This window comes from Lepidothrix coronata, unplaced genomic scaffold, assembly GCF_001604755.1.
Source record: "Lepidothrix coronata isolate B3197 unplaced genomic scaffold, Lepidothrix_coronata-1.0 Scaffold71, whole genome shotgun sequence".
NCBI classification, from domain to species: domain Eukaryota; kingdom Metazoa; phylum Chordata; class Aves; order Passeriformes; family Pipridae; genus Lepidothrix; species Lepidothrix coronata.
In genome coordinates, this window is record NW_016690251.1 from 4548427 (window position 1) to 4565640 (window position 17214).

Consider the following 17214-nt stretch of genomic DNA (forward strand, 5'->3'; position numbering starts at 1 on the left):
GTGCTCCATATCGGGGCATTAATCCTTTATCTTGAGGTAATTTACATAGCAGGATGAATTACTTCCAGTAGATCTATAATTTTGAGGTGCAGTAGTACCTGTCAGGAGTTGCTGAGGATTCAGGTGAGAGGGAAGGCTGCCATGATACACGGCATTTGCACACTCGTGTTTTCGAATCTCAGTCAAGTCATACAAAATAACATAAAGCTTTGCCACCGAAGAAGAAAAACTTGCCTCATTTTTTGCAGTATGTAAATATAAAAAGTGTCATTCCTCCTTTGGAGAATGTGACATTCTGTTTTATAATTCTGTATTAGCTGGCAAAAAGTGGTTCCCTGGAGGATTTTTCTGAGAATGCAAAAAAGGTGACAGCTATCCAAGTTAAGGTTCAGATCAATCAGCAAAATGCAAAGGTCAGTGATTGCTTCTTGAGCTTGAGATTGCTTTGCATTTTTTCCCTAAAGATACAGCAGGTTAGTATCTTCAAAGGAAGAAAGGAAGTGTTATTTTCTCTTAGCAGTTGGCAAAGTTGTGCTGGTTTCCTCTCATTAACTAAATGGGCCATAAATTTTAAAAACACTCAAATGTGGCAAATGTGCCAAGAATGCCATAATATACTGTAGTCTAGATTACATAGCACGGTGCAAGAGATTCCTCCCTTCTGAATTTTCCCATTCAATTTTTGATGAATGTACCAAAAAAAACCTGATGGGAACTTTACCCTTCAGTTGATATGTGGGATGTCTGTCTTGGTTATGAAATATGATTTAAGTATTCTTGTTTTTTTATAAGTATGGTCATTCTTTTGACCTTGGTATTAGGGACTGATGCCAGATTGTAGGCTTCCCAGTCTAGGTTGCTTTTATTTAATTAATTTTTAAAGGACACTTCCTTTTGATTCATGTGGTTTTCTGTGACTATGTGATGGGATTTATACTCTTGTCATCTTGCCCTTTCCCCTTATTTTGTGTTTATCCTCTTTTCTGACCTGCTTTTTTATTGGGTGTTGTGATCTTGTTTGGCATCTATACATGTTTACATGTATAGATGTTTACATCTATTATACATGTAAATGTATACAGATGTATATACTATTTACATTACTATATACATTTACTATTATACATGTAAATGTATACATGTAAACAGATGTTTACATCTGTTATACATGTTTTTAATTAGAAACATTATTGTTTCTAATTAAAATTAAGGTCCTTCTATTACAATTCCAGCTGAAGCATTTGGTGTCCCCTTATGTTGTTCCTTAAAGCAGTTTAATTACTGTACTGGGCTACTGCAAGTTACAATGACTTGTTCATTTTTATTTTATTGTTAAAATTGTGAAATAAACTGTAGTTTCATTACATGTAATTAAAGGACATGGGTATTCCCTGTGTCTCCTCCTGGCTTTGAGATGTTGTACTGTAAGTGCTGCAGTTTAGAGAATTCAAGTCAATCAACAGTATACTATGTATATGTATACAGTTTTTATATATATATTTTTACATGCCTGCACATATCTTGTATACTGTTAATAATAGAATTTTTTTTTAGATATTTTTATTTCACTGGAGTTTGAAAAAAGGGAAGATGTGTATAGTTGCTAAGAAAAGTTGAGTTTCCCCAGCTGAGTTTACCTGCTTTACAAAAGAACAGTATCAACAATCCTGGTCATTTTATGACGTACAATCAGCTGCTAATGCCATTTGTGCCAGCTTAAAGCACCAATTATTTTATGCTTTGGGTACACAAAATCGAACTGATAGTTTTTAAAGGGCACTTTATTCTGTCTTTTTGTAGCGTCCTCAAATGTTTGCCTCAAGATCAAATGGGATATATTTTTTGTGATTTCTGACCTTTTAATAGTCCTTTAATTTGCATTACAAACGTCACATAAGTGACAACTTGTATTTGCTGTCACTGACCTCGTAAAACCTTGCACATTATGTCTGGGGAAGAAGGTAAGGTGATTATACCTTCATCAGTTACCAGAAAAGTCATTATAAACTCCATTCTCAAAATAAAATGAAAGAAAAATAGTCTGCTAAAATATTACCTAGTGGAACTAAGCATTTAAAGCTAAATGCAAATGTTAAATTCAGAACGGCTACTCTGACCAAGATTGTTATACTGAAGTAAATTGTGGAGGGACTCAAAACCTTGACTGATATTGCCTTCTGAATGGCTTATATTTGCTGGACTAGTGAGGAAAATTTTTGGTTTTAAGGAATGCTTTTCTTGTCAAGACTTCTTTAAAATGGTATATTTATTTCTGCCATGTGTTTTTCAAAGTCACAGTCATAACTGCCTTCTTTCCTGTAAATCTCTTGGATTTTAAATAGTCATTTCCTATTTAAGTAATATTTATCATGTTGTCTGTGGTCTGTGATTGCTTCTCAAGCCAGCTGATCCTGGTGTATGTCAGTGAAGCATTTAACCCTGGGACACAGAGGAAACTATTTATTTAGGTAGTGTGGGGATTAGAATTTAAATACAATAAAAATGCTCATAAGAGGATATGATGGAAGTGGTGAGAGAGAGGAGGGAAGTTTTGTAGTAGTGGATTTTTTTGAGGCATGGTCTTGGAGCCCATTTTTGGGCTCAGTCATGTTTAATGATTTCTTTAGATGTGTTAACTGGTGAAGTTTGCTAATATTAAAGCTAATTTGTCTAGCAGAGCATCCCACAGAGGATGGGACGACTCTCAGGATTAGGATAACATAAGGGTGACTGATGGTAAATAGTTTGCAGTGCAAAAACATCACGACTAGCACTGTGGAAGAGGAGGATGGTGTGAGACTTCACTGTTATGAGATAGTGTGCCCCCATGGAAAAGACGTGAATTTTGGAATGGCTGGATGGAAGTTTTGTGCAGTGAGCAGAAAAGAGGGACGTACATGGTGCCGGCAAAATTGCACGTGCGCTGGGAACATGACATGGAAGTCATCAGGGTCAAGGAGGATGACCTTGAGAGAGGATGCATTAAGCAGCACAGGGTAAGGTGAGCCTGGTCATCTCCCTGAGGGAGATGCTTGGAGTTTAGCCTGGTATAACCACAGTGAGGAGAGTGGACACCACTGCTGTCAGTATCAATGAATAAATGCTGGAGAAGGATAATAATTATTTCTGCTGAATGTCAATAGTGATGCAAAGTACACCACTATAAACTGACTATTACTAAGTCAGACCAAATATTTGAAACATTTTACATTATATAATGGATAAGAGCCTGAGCGTAATCTATAAAATTATTTTTTATGGTGTTTGGGCACTGCACTTGGTGACATACAAGGTCACTTTCAGTTCTTTATCCTCAGGTAGGAGAAACATTGCTGTTGTTTTAAGCAGAGGTAAAATTCCTGAGGTTTTCCTTAAATTACAGAACTAAGCAAGTGAGCTTTCTTGTGTTTTGTAGGGCTTACTGGCAAGTTTACTGAATTTTTGCTGTTTGCACCTCTTAATACTCTGAGTGCAATTTCAATAGTTGGCTGTCATCTTTGTAAATATAATAATTAGTATGCAGTGCAGTTGAAAATTCAGAGTAGTCAATCTGTTTATGTAGCACTTTCAGAAGAATTATATCTAGAATTATTGAGATAATTTATGTAAATAGAAACAGAGGTCTGTCTGTAGTGTATTCCTCTTATATCCTGCTATTTTTAATCCATTCAAAACCTCACCAAACATTAGGACTGTACCGTCCAAATGATGGGAATAAGCTCTGTGTAGGTTAAGTAAGGTTTATTCAGCAGTATTCAATTTTGGAATATAAAACAGGACAAGGGAATAGCAATCCTTCCCCAGGAAACTTCTCATGCTTTCTGTGTCTATGGTTCTTGGAGTTAGGGAACCCCAGGTGATGTGCCTGTGTCCACAAGAACCTCTTTTCCTTTTCTCACCATTTCTCCAATTCGTTTCTTGCAGCCATGTAAATTATTGGTGTCCACAGCATCCTTCAGTTTAACAACAAGAGGTTGCTTTTGGGTTTTAAACTCCTGACGAATAATTTTCTTTTCTACTTCCTTGTACAGAAACAGCAAGTGAGAACTACTTGTTTGAGAATTCCTTCACTTGGGTTTTGTACACATGCATCATGGTCCTGCCCTGCACTTATGCCTCATTTTCTCTTTTTTTGGAAGTGTTAGCTCTGGATACACAAGCAGTGTAGCCTTCTCAGAGCACACATGCATGAACTGGTTTCGAACTGGATTTGCCTGGTATTGGCATGTCTTTGTTGTATTCAGAGGTACAGCCCTCAGCTTCCTGGGTTTGTCCAGAACCTCTGCAATGGAACTGTAATTTTGAGCCACCTAGTCTTTTGCAGTTTTGGGATGGAGAATATAAAAATTTCTGACTTCAATGAGAGAAGTTTTGTGTTTTTACCCCTTCTGATTATGGCATGATCAGCTGTGGCTGCTTCATCCATATTTCCTCTCTCTGTTTACATAACCTCTTTAATGCCATATATCAACTTTTTCAGGAGTTTTTTAATACTGAGCACTGTGGAATGTTTTTTTTCTCTAGGTATGAAACATTTGTTTCCAGTGATTTAAAGAGAATGCAAAGTGTACTGAATACATAACTGGAGGAAGACCAATTAAGAATCAAGAACTTCCCCTGTGTGCAGTTTACGTCTGTACATTTTATAGAGAGCTTAATGTTAGTGCCAGACCGCTGAGTATCATCAGACATTTTTGTGAACTCAGGATATAATAGCATATTTTCAATAAAATCAAATGCACCCAAAGTACCTGTTAGTGTAAGAATTTTCTCACATATAGTCTTGTTAAATATTAATGCAAAGACTTTTGCCATTGCACGTTTTTACCCATAATTTCTTTAATTTGGTGTTACGTAGTTTTTTGCATAATTTAAATGTAGACATCTGAACGTTATGCTGGCAAAGTAAACTGTCATGTTTTTTACTGAAAATGTCTGCACAGTGTATTCTCAGGACTGTGTGCCAGCAGCTGACTTAAATAAAAGAATTGTGTTTTTGCACTGGAAAGGGTGACAAAAATTAAACTCCTCCCAGAAGTTCTGTTCATTGAAAGGACAGTGCACTAATGACATTCTCTCTTTGCTATGTGCTGGGCCAGTAGCAGCATAATGTTTCCCTCTACTGGTAGATTGGTCAAGAAATGTTAGAAATGTCTTTTGGACTTACTTTCTTTTTTAATTTAATTAAATATCTTATTGGCCAAAAATAGTTGATTTTTGTGGTTCCATTTTTGTGTGTGTATTTAAAGAAATCCATTTGAAGAAATCCCGTGTGTCATAGGGGTGGTCTTTATCATGGGTAGTTTTGTATGGTGACAATGAACTCTGTGGCTCAAGTAAGTACTTTACACAAAGGTTTTGTTGTTAAACTACCAGATCATATCTTAACTGCCAGCTCAGAGGTGCCACTGCATCAGTTAATACAGCAAACTTAATACATCAGTGCAGAAGGGATGAGATTTCACAGTAGCTTTTATATCTCTCACAGAAATGTTAGTGAATTAACTGTATCAGGATCTTTCTGTCTGCTGAGTCAGAGCTCAATTCAAAGAGACCAGAATTTAAATATATAATTCCCTTACTTTAACTTTGACTCAAGGATGTGTTTTTTTGTATACTGACTCAGAATTTATTTTCTGAGTTTCTGCTCTTCATACGACTTCATTTGATCTGGCAGCTTCCAAAGAAGAAACCCTTTTCTTATTCTTCACACAGTAGCCATTTATATCATCTGGAGTACTCCTTTGTGGATAATACTTGGCTTGCTTTATTTTCCACAGGTTATGAACACATCTTAAATACTGAGGGAGCATGTGTACATTTTTCTGTTCAAGGAGAATTCAAGCTAAGATGAATGTTGTACATTCAGCTTTCTTAAACTGTACCTTGAGATTTTAATAAATTTTCTGAATTAGTATTTTTTTAATAGGGACAGTGACCTTTCCTGCTCTTGTCATTTGACTTATGGATTCACTGCTTCTTAAAACTGTTGCACACATGAAAGTGAATCAAATAATGGATTAAACTTAATCTTTGCCTTATAATAGCTTACAGATCTTCAATTTATTTCAAAAGAGGACTGTCCCTCTTCAGAAACATCCTTTCTATGCTGTTGAGGTTGAAAGAGCTGCAATTTGGCTGCTTCTTGCTGGCCTTTTCCTCCTCTTTCCCTCACAATGATAGAACAGAGTAATAAAGATCTGTTGTTGGTGACGTTTCTGTGATTTCATTTTGGGGCAAAAGTGCATGGTTTGGTGGTGGAGGTATCCTTGCAGAAGCTTTATAATCTGGAATTAAATTTTAAGCTATAAGCGATTAAAGTTTAGGAGTCACTTCAGGTGTCTGATTAAGATTCAGAATTTTTAGTAGATCGTATCTGAAGACAACAGCTAATTTTGAGCCTGTATTAAAGAAAAAAAATATTATAGTTAATCACAGCTACTGTCTGCTGCATTTATTATAAGACTTCCATTAACAGGATGCATTCTGTGCATGAATGGTAGTCATTTACAAAATAAGGCTTTAGAAACTCAATTAATTTGTGTTCTTTAATTTTAGATCTGAATAAATAAGCAACCCATCTGTTTTAAATCACAATTATATATGATTAATTTCTGATTATAGTAAAAACTTGTTAAATATTATAAGACTGGAAAATGAAGAATCATTTTGTTTCTTTATTCTTAACGATTTGTGAGCTATTTTTTCTCAGCCAGTGATAATTTCTTTTTCTCCTGGGATGTCTGTTTTTCCCTCAGTCAGGGATGTTGGCAAGTGCTTTGTTATGCTGGGGAAAAAAAGTTCAACTTCTAATATTTTATCAATTCCATTGGGCTGAAGGTGCCAGAAGTTGTGTAACCCATCACCAGTTCTCAGGGTCTTAAGTCTTCACCCTCGTCCTATGAGAACATTATAAATTATGTATAACAGGAGATGCTACTCAATAAATAATATGTGATAGGTATTTTTTACTGAAATTACATGAACAATTAATTAAGCTGTATTTTTTTCTTTATGACGTGACACTTTTATAATATCAAGGAATATCTGGGTGCAGTTTGAATGTCAGAGAGCTGCAGGGCAGCATGAATCACAGCTTCTTTCTTTCTTCCTGGATGCTGGAGAACTTTTTAATTCATCCATGACCAGACTAAGATTTCCCAGTTTTGTTTTGGAGTGTCTTATATGTCATCTTGTCTTGCACAGATGTATCCATACTTGGAATTTTTTAGTCAGTATCAATATTGACAATGTTTTGTACTGTGCAGGGAAATGAGATCTTACATCTGTTTTCTTCCTTTAAACTTGCAAGTTGCTGTACTTGGGAAAATACATATAACAATCTATCTGTTGTTTTTTTCTTACAAACAGTGTGGTGTCTTGGTTGGCTCTGGAGAAGGCATATTGATGACTTGGAAAAGTAGTCGTCATGCAGCTGTCAGAAAACTTATTTTCCATGTTTACTAGCACTGGGAGAGAAGTGTGCTCCTTATAATACACAGAAGCAATACTTGCTGACGTTGCCTCTCCTTCATGGATTGTCAGGGCTTAGCTCTTTTATGTAGAAAAACACATTCATCTTGAAAGAAGGTGTGTGTGTACACATTCACAGTCTCTGCTGCTGTTATATTCCAGGCCTAGAAGCCAATAGGATTTTGTTTCAACTTGAAAACCAAACTTTATAAATACTAAAACTTATTTCAAAACTATGATTAATTTTTCATTTATTGCATAGACTGTTTGTTCTGTACTACATCATACAGTACTTACCCAAGGTTGAAGTCTCCCACTTGTAGCTGAGTGATGCTTCATCCTATAGATTGCTGTACAACGTGGCCCAAAGGAATTTTGAAGAACTGAAATTATGTGCTGCAAATATTTCTTACATTTATTTACTATTGGCAATGCTTCCCTGATATTGGATGATATTTTAACCGCTTAGGTTTACCGAGTTTTCAGGTGTCTGGGATTTTTATTGTGCAAGTTTTGGCTTATTTAAAGAGAGTTTCCAGTTTTCTGTTCTTTAGCTGTACTGAATTCTGAGCAGTTTTAAATTCTCCTTACCATTATGCAAGGTGGTACATAGCTTGCTTTTAAACAACTTTGCATTGTTACACTCTCAATTGATCTTCCTTATCTGGTATAATTCAGCTGTTTGTCTGGTTTCTTTCAAATAACACCTTCACAAATTTCCTGAACAGCGAGCCTGGAATGCTTAATGGTAATAAAAAAGTCACGTTTAAAATGTAAACCAAAAAAAAATTGTAAAAAATCTGCTCTTTTTTTTTTTTATATATGATATTACAGAGAAGTTATAGTAAATGTGATTTAGAAAGAGAAGGAAGAGGGGTATTTCTTGAACATCCTAATAAATAGACTTTTGCCCTTTACAGGAACAAACCTTGGCTCTGAGGAAAGAAGGGATAGGTGTTGTCTTAGATTCTGAACTGCCTCATCTCATTGGCATTGATGATGATCTTCTCAGTACTGGTATCATCTTGTACCACCTGAAGGTAAATACACATCTGTGTTTCCATAGCCTTTTTATGCCTTGTGTTTTTCTTTAGTAGAAAAATTGTATTGATTTGCTGTCTAAATATAGTGCTCATTACATTACTATTGTAAGAAAAGCTCCTTATGTTTCTCTGATGTAGTAAGAAGAGCTCTTAAGAGGTTGCAATTGATTAAATTAAAATATTTGTTAATTTGCTGTTAGGTTTATCCTGAGGATCTACTGGTTAACCAGAGATAGGTGTTAATGTATTTTTACCTGTGTATATTTACCTGTGTATATTAGTTTGTCGTTCATCTCATTAGAAAGCTTGACTTTGAAATCCAAATCTAGATCAATTGTCTCAAAACTTTGAAGGTGGTTCTGCACAGGACAGTTGAAACTAGAATTTGCTAATAATACTGTATAATAATGACTAATAAGCATTTCTAAAAATGCTACCTGATTACTTTTTGCATGTATGTTAAATATGTATTTCATTCAATTTACTCTGAGAAACTGGAAGGATAAATTATATCCTTGTGGGGGAAAATAATTTGTGTTTCTCTCTTAATTAGGAGGGCCAAACATATGTTGGCAGAGAAGATGCTATGACAGAACAGGATATTGGTATGGAATTTAGCATTTTTTATATTCTTTCTTCAGTTGTTTTTCCTTCTTCCAACTTCCCAATATGTGAACTAAGGTTCATATTTTTCCCTTTTTCACTTAGTTGTTGTGTGTTATTGCGTATTTAATTTTAGCAAATCTGGGAGATGAATTACGTGGTATTTGCTTCAAAGAGTGTGACTTCTAGAATAGCTTGTGGGCTTAAAATTTATTCATATACTTGTTACTAATTTATTTCTTGCTTCTCATGAAATAGCATCCTGTAAAAATACCATCCTTTTTCATACAGCACCTGCTACAATCACTGCAAAATCATTCCCTTAACCTTTGTATGATGATAGTATTGTTCCATTATTATACCTAACGCGGTCTTTGGATTTAAGATTTGAGTTGAAAAAAATTCTGGAAGTTGGAAAAAAAATCTACTGATTTTCTTATTCACTGCTTATGAAAGCAACTCACTGCCAGACCTGGACTGTCCTGTCACACATATTCCTTGAAGGCAGTTTTATTAAGTAAACTGTATCCTTTAATTATTGAGTAAGAGACCGAGAGTCAAATAACTTAGTTTGGTATGTTTTTGCGGATCAAAAGTTGCCTGGATTTGAATTACTGTAATAAATTCCATGAAACTACCAAACTTAGATTGCTTTGGGTTATTAAGTAATACACATAGAGATAATCATGCATTATTTAAAGAAAAAGTGGAAAGTAGTGTAACTGATTGATAAAAGGCCTGAACGTCACAGAACATAAGAACTTTATTTCAATCAATTTTCTTGTCTGCAGAGCCATATTATATCCTGTCTTTTCACACTTAAGCATGGTTGCTTTGAGGTCAGGAAGCTTTCCCTCTTTTCTGGTGGAACTGGTCAAAAAATATCTCTCTACAAATACCAAAGTTTTACTTTTCTGTTTTTTATTGGAAGGAAAGGAGCATTTGCTAACCAGGTGCCAAAGCACAGGAGGAAAGAACATTACACCAAAAAATGCAAAAGCAACCCATCACACTTCTTTCCACTATAATAAAACAACAGAGTCAACATTTAAGACATGCAGGATATGATGAAGGAAGGAAGAAAACATTGTCCAGAATAAAGAGAAAATATACTCTCCAATATATAGTGCAATGTGTTCTTAGTAAGATATGTTAGCATGCTCATCTTATTAGTTTTGAGGAGAATCATTATGCTATCTTATTTCTTTGTGTTTAGTTCTTCATGGCCTTGATTTGGAAAGTGAGCATTGCATCTTTGAAAATCTCAATGGCACCGTGAACCTCATCCCACTGAACGGAGCGCAGTGTTCTGTGAATGGTATTCAGATTACAGAGCCCACACACCTTAACCAAGGTATTACTCAGCCTGATGTCAGTTTTCATACAGCCTCTTTGTTTTTTTCTGGCAACAGCACTGAAAAAATCTGCCTGTATATAAAGGAGTTATTGTTTAATTAATTTTAATTTCATGTCCTTTCAACTACAGCCCCAAACCATCAGGAAAACCACAGAGTTTTTGTTCTGTCAAAGAACTGCCACTGGTGAAAAGAGAATTCTTTATTAGTTTCAACTGCTTCATAATCTTGAGTATGATGTGATAGTTACCCTTGATTTTGTTTGTTTTTACACAAAGGGAACTCCATGCCAGATGTCTTACGTTGCTGTAATATTAAGAAAAAGAATATAGATCTTTATAGGACTAAAATAATGTCAGAGACACCCCTGCCCCTCCTCGAGCTTCAGGTTGGTCCTACTTAATACTGTTGCCAAATCCTCTTGTACAGCAGGAGATTGAGCTGGAGTATCTGTTCTCTGCAGCTGTATGGAAATGACCAAAAGGGGGAGGCTAACCCTTAGGGAGGAAGTTTAGAGAATTATAATTTTAATATAAAAGCTTTAAAATCTGGAAATGAAAATGCAGCCAGGACAGCTGGGAACAAAGGTGTATTGTGTTGGTCTGGAAAATACTGGCTGACAAGTGAGCTGGTGAGTGCTGCAGCAGAGGTTCAGGATGTTTTATCTTCCAGGAGCACCCAGAATATCTTCCCATTCAGCAATGAGCTGAAAAAGACCTGTTTAGGAGTGAGCTTGTGACACAGCTCAGCTGCTGAAAAACAATCTCACTTTACATTCCTGGAAAGAAGCTTTCAGAGTAAGCCTGGCCTAACAAAGGAAGGATGTAGTGTTGGACAAGGGGAGTCTTGCATCTTTTGTGAACTCTTAAGAAATGCTTCCAAAGGCTGCTTGCAGAAAGTAAGGACTTTTGGTGTAGAGAGGGGGCATTGGGTTTGTTTGGGTTTGTTTTTTGATTTTTTTAAAGTGCCAATTTCTTCATGCAAATGCTTGTTTCTATTACAGATATGAAAAAAAACCCCACCAGCCTCCTTGTTCTTAGGTTTGGATAAATCCCATGGATAAATTGTTAACAACAGAAACATTGACATTAATGGCAAATAACACTGTAAACAATCAAAATTGGGTTTCAATCTCTCATCTTTACTTTATTCTACTGCATTTCAAAGGCAGTAAAGTTTGATGTGCCTCAAAAGAAAGTAGGAGTTTGGATGCTATTTCTCTCGTTCAGATGCCTGTCACAACTTTGTTTGTATACTGTGAAAAGTGGAAACATGACTTTTTTTTCCTCTCAATAATTTCTTTAGACAGAAATTTGGAACTCAAAAGAAAAGGAGAGGGATGCTTAGTGTTACTAAATAGTGAAAATCAGCTGCATAAGATGACCTTTTGTGTGTGTAACCAGACTGAATCTGAGAGGAAGGTACCAACTGTGACATTAGGTGTGCAAAACTGATTAAATCACTAGTTTAATGACTCGTGCACAATCCATACATCCTGACTGTGTTAGCATTTAGTCTCACAGCATGAAGTGCCAGCCTCCTGAAATATCTGCTTTTAGGTGATGCTGATTAACTGCTGATATATTTAAATGTTTCCGTTTATCATTAATAGCTGTTCATTTGAAAATGTGTTAGATTTTTAGACTGTCATGGAGCTTAAAAAAAGGAGGCATAGTAATTAATTACCACTTCCTTCTACAGATTACTTCCACCATTTGTGTATTCTGGCTAATGTGGCTTTTTTTTGTGAATGTAACCTAACTACATATTTTTTTACTCTTAAGAACATATATGGTGGGATTTCTAAAGGTAACGGTATTAATATTCACAATTAGAGTTTGTCCTTTTCCTTAAATATATCCTCACCTTAGAACAAGTTTTCAGGTTTTTGGCCCAAACTATAAACCCTTCTGTACTTTAAAGAGAAACCTAGGAGTTATTCCTATGATCCATCATCAGAGATTGACTCTCATGTGCTTGCTGTTAAGTCTCTCTCTCCTCTTTTCTCTTAAATTTATGAAGTTAGAAACAAATATCTATGACTATTCATTCTGAAATTTTAATTACTTTATTTAAGTTTCTTCCACCTAGGGAGGTTTACAATGTTTACGATTATTTTATCTTCATTTGAAAGTAACTGCAGGGATTTCATACAGATTTATGAAAGGTAATTCTTTCTAAGATAAGAGTGAGGTAAATTATCTGTGTGTCCAAAACTGAGGTTTTGTGTAGACAGCAAGAAGTGGCTGTAGTGCTTTTTACCATTTCTTTGCCAGGACTGGGTGACCTAATTTGAGTTGGTACGCTTAATTAAGCTGATTTTAAGAGAAGCATTCCTTGCTAAGGACAGCATTTCATTTCAGATGGTAAGAATTTGTTTGTGATTAACAGTTTAAGTGGAGCTTTTTCATACTGTGAGTGTAATGGAGTCCTTTTTCTTTTTAAAAATGCCTCGTATTGACTGACAGATCAAATGCTTGATTCTGTGGTGATGAACTTGGAAGACTTCCATGTTATGACAGTAGTGAGACATCACTGACAATGTACTTCTTAGTAGGGAAGTATTAATCTTGGTACCATTGTCTTTAAAATATGATAAGGATTGCTCAGAATCTCATTATTTGTGACCTGTACCTTAACTGATTAAATACAATAACAGATCTGCATTGAGCAATATGAATTATTCAAGGTTCTTCCCTCAGAAAATAGCTGTTGGGTATAAAAGTCTAATAATCCTGTTTTGAGTGACAATAAACTTCAGTGTTCCACAGAGAGAAGTAAAATGTGAGAGTACAAGTAATGGAGATCTAGAGCTTTTGATGTAGGTGAATTCAAACCTGACAGTGATCAGTAGTGGATGGACAAGTTTGTTCTTGGTCACATCTATGGATGTTCCCATTGGATCTGGTACCTACTCCTGGCTTGCAAAGTAGCATCGTTGAAGAGTGTATAGATCAAATTAGGGCAGCTGCTTCCTCTACCTATATTTATTCTTTGCCTGAACTCCATGAACATGATCGACCTTTGTGTTGGTCATATTCATGCAGTATGTGAACATGTGGGGGTTTTTATTTTTTTGTAAGTAGGAAGAGGAAGGAATAGACTGTATACATCAGTTAAGGTAGCTGTGACTATGCATGGATATACACTTGCCTTGTCAAAATGCATTTTCATTTTGTTCTTGCTTAATGGAAGTCTTTGCTTACATGTTGTGTGTCTGAAAAATTACATGGTACTTTTGGGTACAGAATGTTGTTGGTGAGTGGTCTGTGTTTTTCTCATCAGGTGCTGTTATATTACTTGGAAGAACCAATATGTTTCGCTTTAACCACCCCAAAGAAGCTGCCAAGCTAAGGGAGAAAAGAAAGGTGAGATTAAATCAGCATTTGGTAAATTTAAACCTTTTCACAATTTTCTTTCTAATATAGACATAACTGAATTGTTATAGAATACCTTTATTATTTGCTTCACATACTTTAGTTAATATTTCATCACGTGAAGCAAAGTAAGAGTTTGTAAACATGTCATTACTTGTCTAATACATTTGTTTTATGATCTGTTGTTAGAGTGGACTGCTGTCTTCCTTCAGCTTGTCTATGACAGATCTTTCAAAATCCTGTGAGAACCTGTCAGCAGTTATGCTTTATAATCCAGGGTGAGTATATTCTAAAATGCAGTTGTTATAATTCCAACCATTCTTCATTTTAGCTGTTTGAAATGTTCCAAAGGCATTATGACTCAACAGTTTTTCCTGAAAAAATGCATTGTGAACTGAAAATTAAGATCTCTTGAGTTCACGTATTACCAATAAAAGCATGAAAAGGCTGAGAAATGGCTTGTGTTCTCACCTCTGTACCTCTGAGTAGGTGGTCAAGTTAGGATATGGAAAAAAGATTTATTATGCAGTTACAATGACATAGAATGCTTATTGCAGAGAAGCTGTTTTTAATGATTTTACCACTGTTCTTAAATGACTTACAGAGAATTGATGGTGTTTTGTTCTAATTTTTTTTTCCATAGCTGGTGTTTTGAATTGAGTGTGAGATGAGGCACTTTAACCACCTATGTGCTTTTGAAAAATTGGCTCTAAATTGAATTATAGGCTTGGATAGTGCAGCTTTATTCCTGAGTTTTACTGTGGGGTTGCTCTTTATCCATTAGAATTTAGGAAGATTGGACAGGTAATAATAACTTCAAGTAGAACGATGTCTAAATAACAGGGAGTATGTGTAATAACACTGCTTCAAATGTGACCGTTACTCTTTTGCTACTGAGCTACCTACAGAGATCTCAAGATTGTGAGCTGGTTGCTGATAAATTACGACTTATTTTGAGACAGAGATGGTAAAGAAGATCCAAAAAAGTATATGTATATTTTTCTATTTCTTTAGCTCTTCAAATAGCTCAATCTAAAAACTTACAGTGACAGTTGCTTGTATGTTTTCTGTGAGCTGGGGAAAATTCCTGGCAGTTGTTACCTCTGGTTATTGGTCAGCTATCCTGGGCTGTTCCCTGACTAATAATGTTATTCTGCTGCAATATTGTTATGAATAATTGTATTTTACTGGATATTACTGACTTGGAGTTTGCAGTCAGTATAGAGGAGGACACATTGTTTCAGCATTACCTCACTAGTCATTCAGATTTTCAGCAAAATATAATGGCATGGGCAAGGCCCAGTTGAAGGTATGCTTAAAAATGATTTCCCAGCCCAAGAAGTCATACTGTCTTCAGGTAATGCCAAACGGTGCCTTATAGAGAGGATTTTTCTAGTAAACCTTATTTAAAAAAAAAAAAAAGAGAAAGTTGGAGAGTTACTTGATTGTCTCTGATGGAGTAGATTGCAGCAAATTCTTTTTTCTAGAAATGTTTTAGGGAATATAGCTTTTTTTTTCTTATTGGTTCTTCAAACATCTTGCTTTGCTTTCTTGGAAATTAAACAGTATAGGTAATTGTATTAGATTGCCAATGTGTGCAGCAATTTTTAGAAACATTCCCATTTTTCCTATTTAACACTTCTTGTGACTTTTACTTTCCTTTGTGGGGTATGATTATAAGAGCACTCTTGCTCTTGAAATTTAGGATAAGATTAGGTGAAACACTCGTCATGTTCCTGAACACTTCATGCCTGTGCTTTATTAAACTATAAACTATAAACAGAGGGTTAATTATTGATATTCTCCTGCTAGTCTGCATTCAGTTAATATTTGTGAACTGTCTTGGAGGAATAGATATTTTGTCCTGCTTAATTTGTAAACACAAGAAAGTTGTATTACACAGGGAATGCAGGTCACTTGTTTGTGAGCAATAAAACCTGTCTGAGGTTGTTTTATAGTCACTGTTATGTGTATGTGTTTTTCTAAGAGAGGAAGCGTGTGAATCATTGAATTGTTTGGGTTGAAAGGGACCTTTAAAAGTCACCTGGTTCCAACCTCTCCTGCAATGAGGAGGGACATCTTTAGCTCGATCAGGTTGCTCAGAGCCCCATTGAACCTGACCTTGAATATTTCCAGGGATGGGGCATCTACTACCCCTCTGGGCAACCAGTGCCACTGTTTCACCACCTTAATCGTAAAAAATTTCTTACTTATGCTTATTTTGAATCTACCATTACCCCTTGTCCTATCACAACAGCCCTGCTGCGAAGTCTGTCCCCATCTTTCTTATAAGCCCCATTCAAGTACTGAAAGGCTGCTATGAGGTCTCCGCAGAGCCTTTTCTTCTCCAGGCTGAACAACCCCAACTCTCTCAGCCTGTCTCCACTCCAGCCCTTAGATCATCTTCATGGCCTTCATCTGGATTTGCTTCAGCTGGTCCATGTCCTTCCTGTGCTGGGGACTGCAGAGCTGGAGGCAGCCCTGCAGATGGGGTCTCATGAGAGTGAATCCCCCCTCACTTGCTGCCCACGCTGCTTTTGATGCAGCCCAGGATACAGTTGGTTTTTGGGCTGCCAGTGCACACTGAGGGGTCATGCCCAGCCTCTCATCTACCAGTCCTTCTCATTAGGGCTGCTCTCAATCCCTTCATCCCCCAGCCTGTACTCATACTGAAGATTGCCCCGACCCAGGTGCAGGACCCTGCACTTGGCCTTGTTGAACTTCATGAAGTTCATGTGGGCCCACTTCTCAAGCTCATCCAGGTCCCTCTGGGTGGCATCCCATCCTTCAGGCCTGTCACTCACACCACTCAGCTTGTAGACTTGCTGAGGGTGCAGTTGATCCCACTGTCTGTCATTGGTGAAGATATCTAACAGCACTGGTCCCAGTGGTTGAATCTTCATAATTGAAACTCTAACCCCTATATTTTAGATGAATAACATATTCCATATAATCGATGTCACGCCTAAGAGTACACATGTTCATGCAGTGCAGAGGTGAGTGTTGTCCTAATAGATCAGTAACTTAAAAAAACTAAACACCTCCCCCCACAAATCAACCAAACCAACCAACCAACCAAAACCAAAAAAACCCCAACCTTGAAAAAAACTCCAAACCTCAAATGTGACTATTTTTACTTCTTTTATAACTGCTTGTGCTGGTTTAAAGGTAAACCAGCAGGAGAAATGAACTCAACTCAAAAGAGAGATTATAAATCAGAATAACAATTTAATAAAATAATACAATAAGTACAATTATACAGACAAACAATTGGTTTTAAAAAACCCAAATATATAACCCAGCACCCTGGGGCATGAACAGAGTGGTGTTCTTTGGGCCCCCTGAGTCCAAAGGAAAAAAAAA

General features: G+C 36.3%; 1 protein-coding gene across 11 annotated transcripts in view; it reads left to right on the forward strand.

The window, feature by feature from the left end:
* Positions 1-17214, forward strand: part of KIF16B (kinesin family member 16B) — a 141141-nt gene that overhangs the window by 56460 nt on the left and 67467 nt on the right. For all 11 annotated transcript variants that reach the window (XR_001875482.1, XR_001875483.1, XM_017818932.1 and 8 more), the window contains 5 exons: positions 8394-8513; positions 9070-9121; positions 10336-10473; positions 13760-13842; positions 14041-14129. Coding sequence is in view for 9 of the 11 variants with exons in the window: in XM_017818932.1 (XP_017674421.1) it covers positions 8394-8513; positions 9070-9121; positions 10336-10473; positions 13760-13842; positions 14041-14129 (482 nt within the window). In the remaining 2 variants the exon portion in view is untranslated. The remainder of the gene's footprint in view (positions 1-8393; positions 8514-9069; positions 9122-10335; positions 10474-13759; positions 13843-14040; positions 14130-17214) is intronic.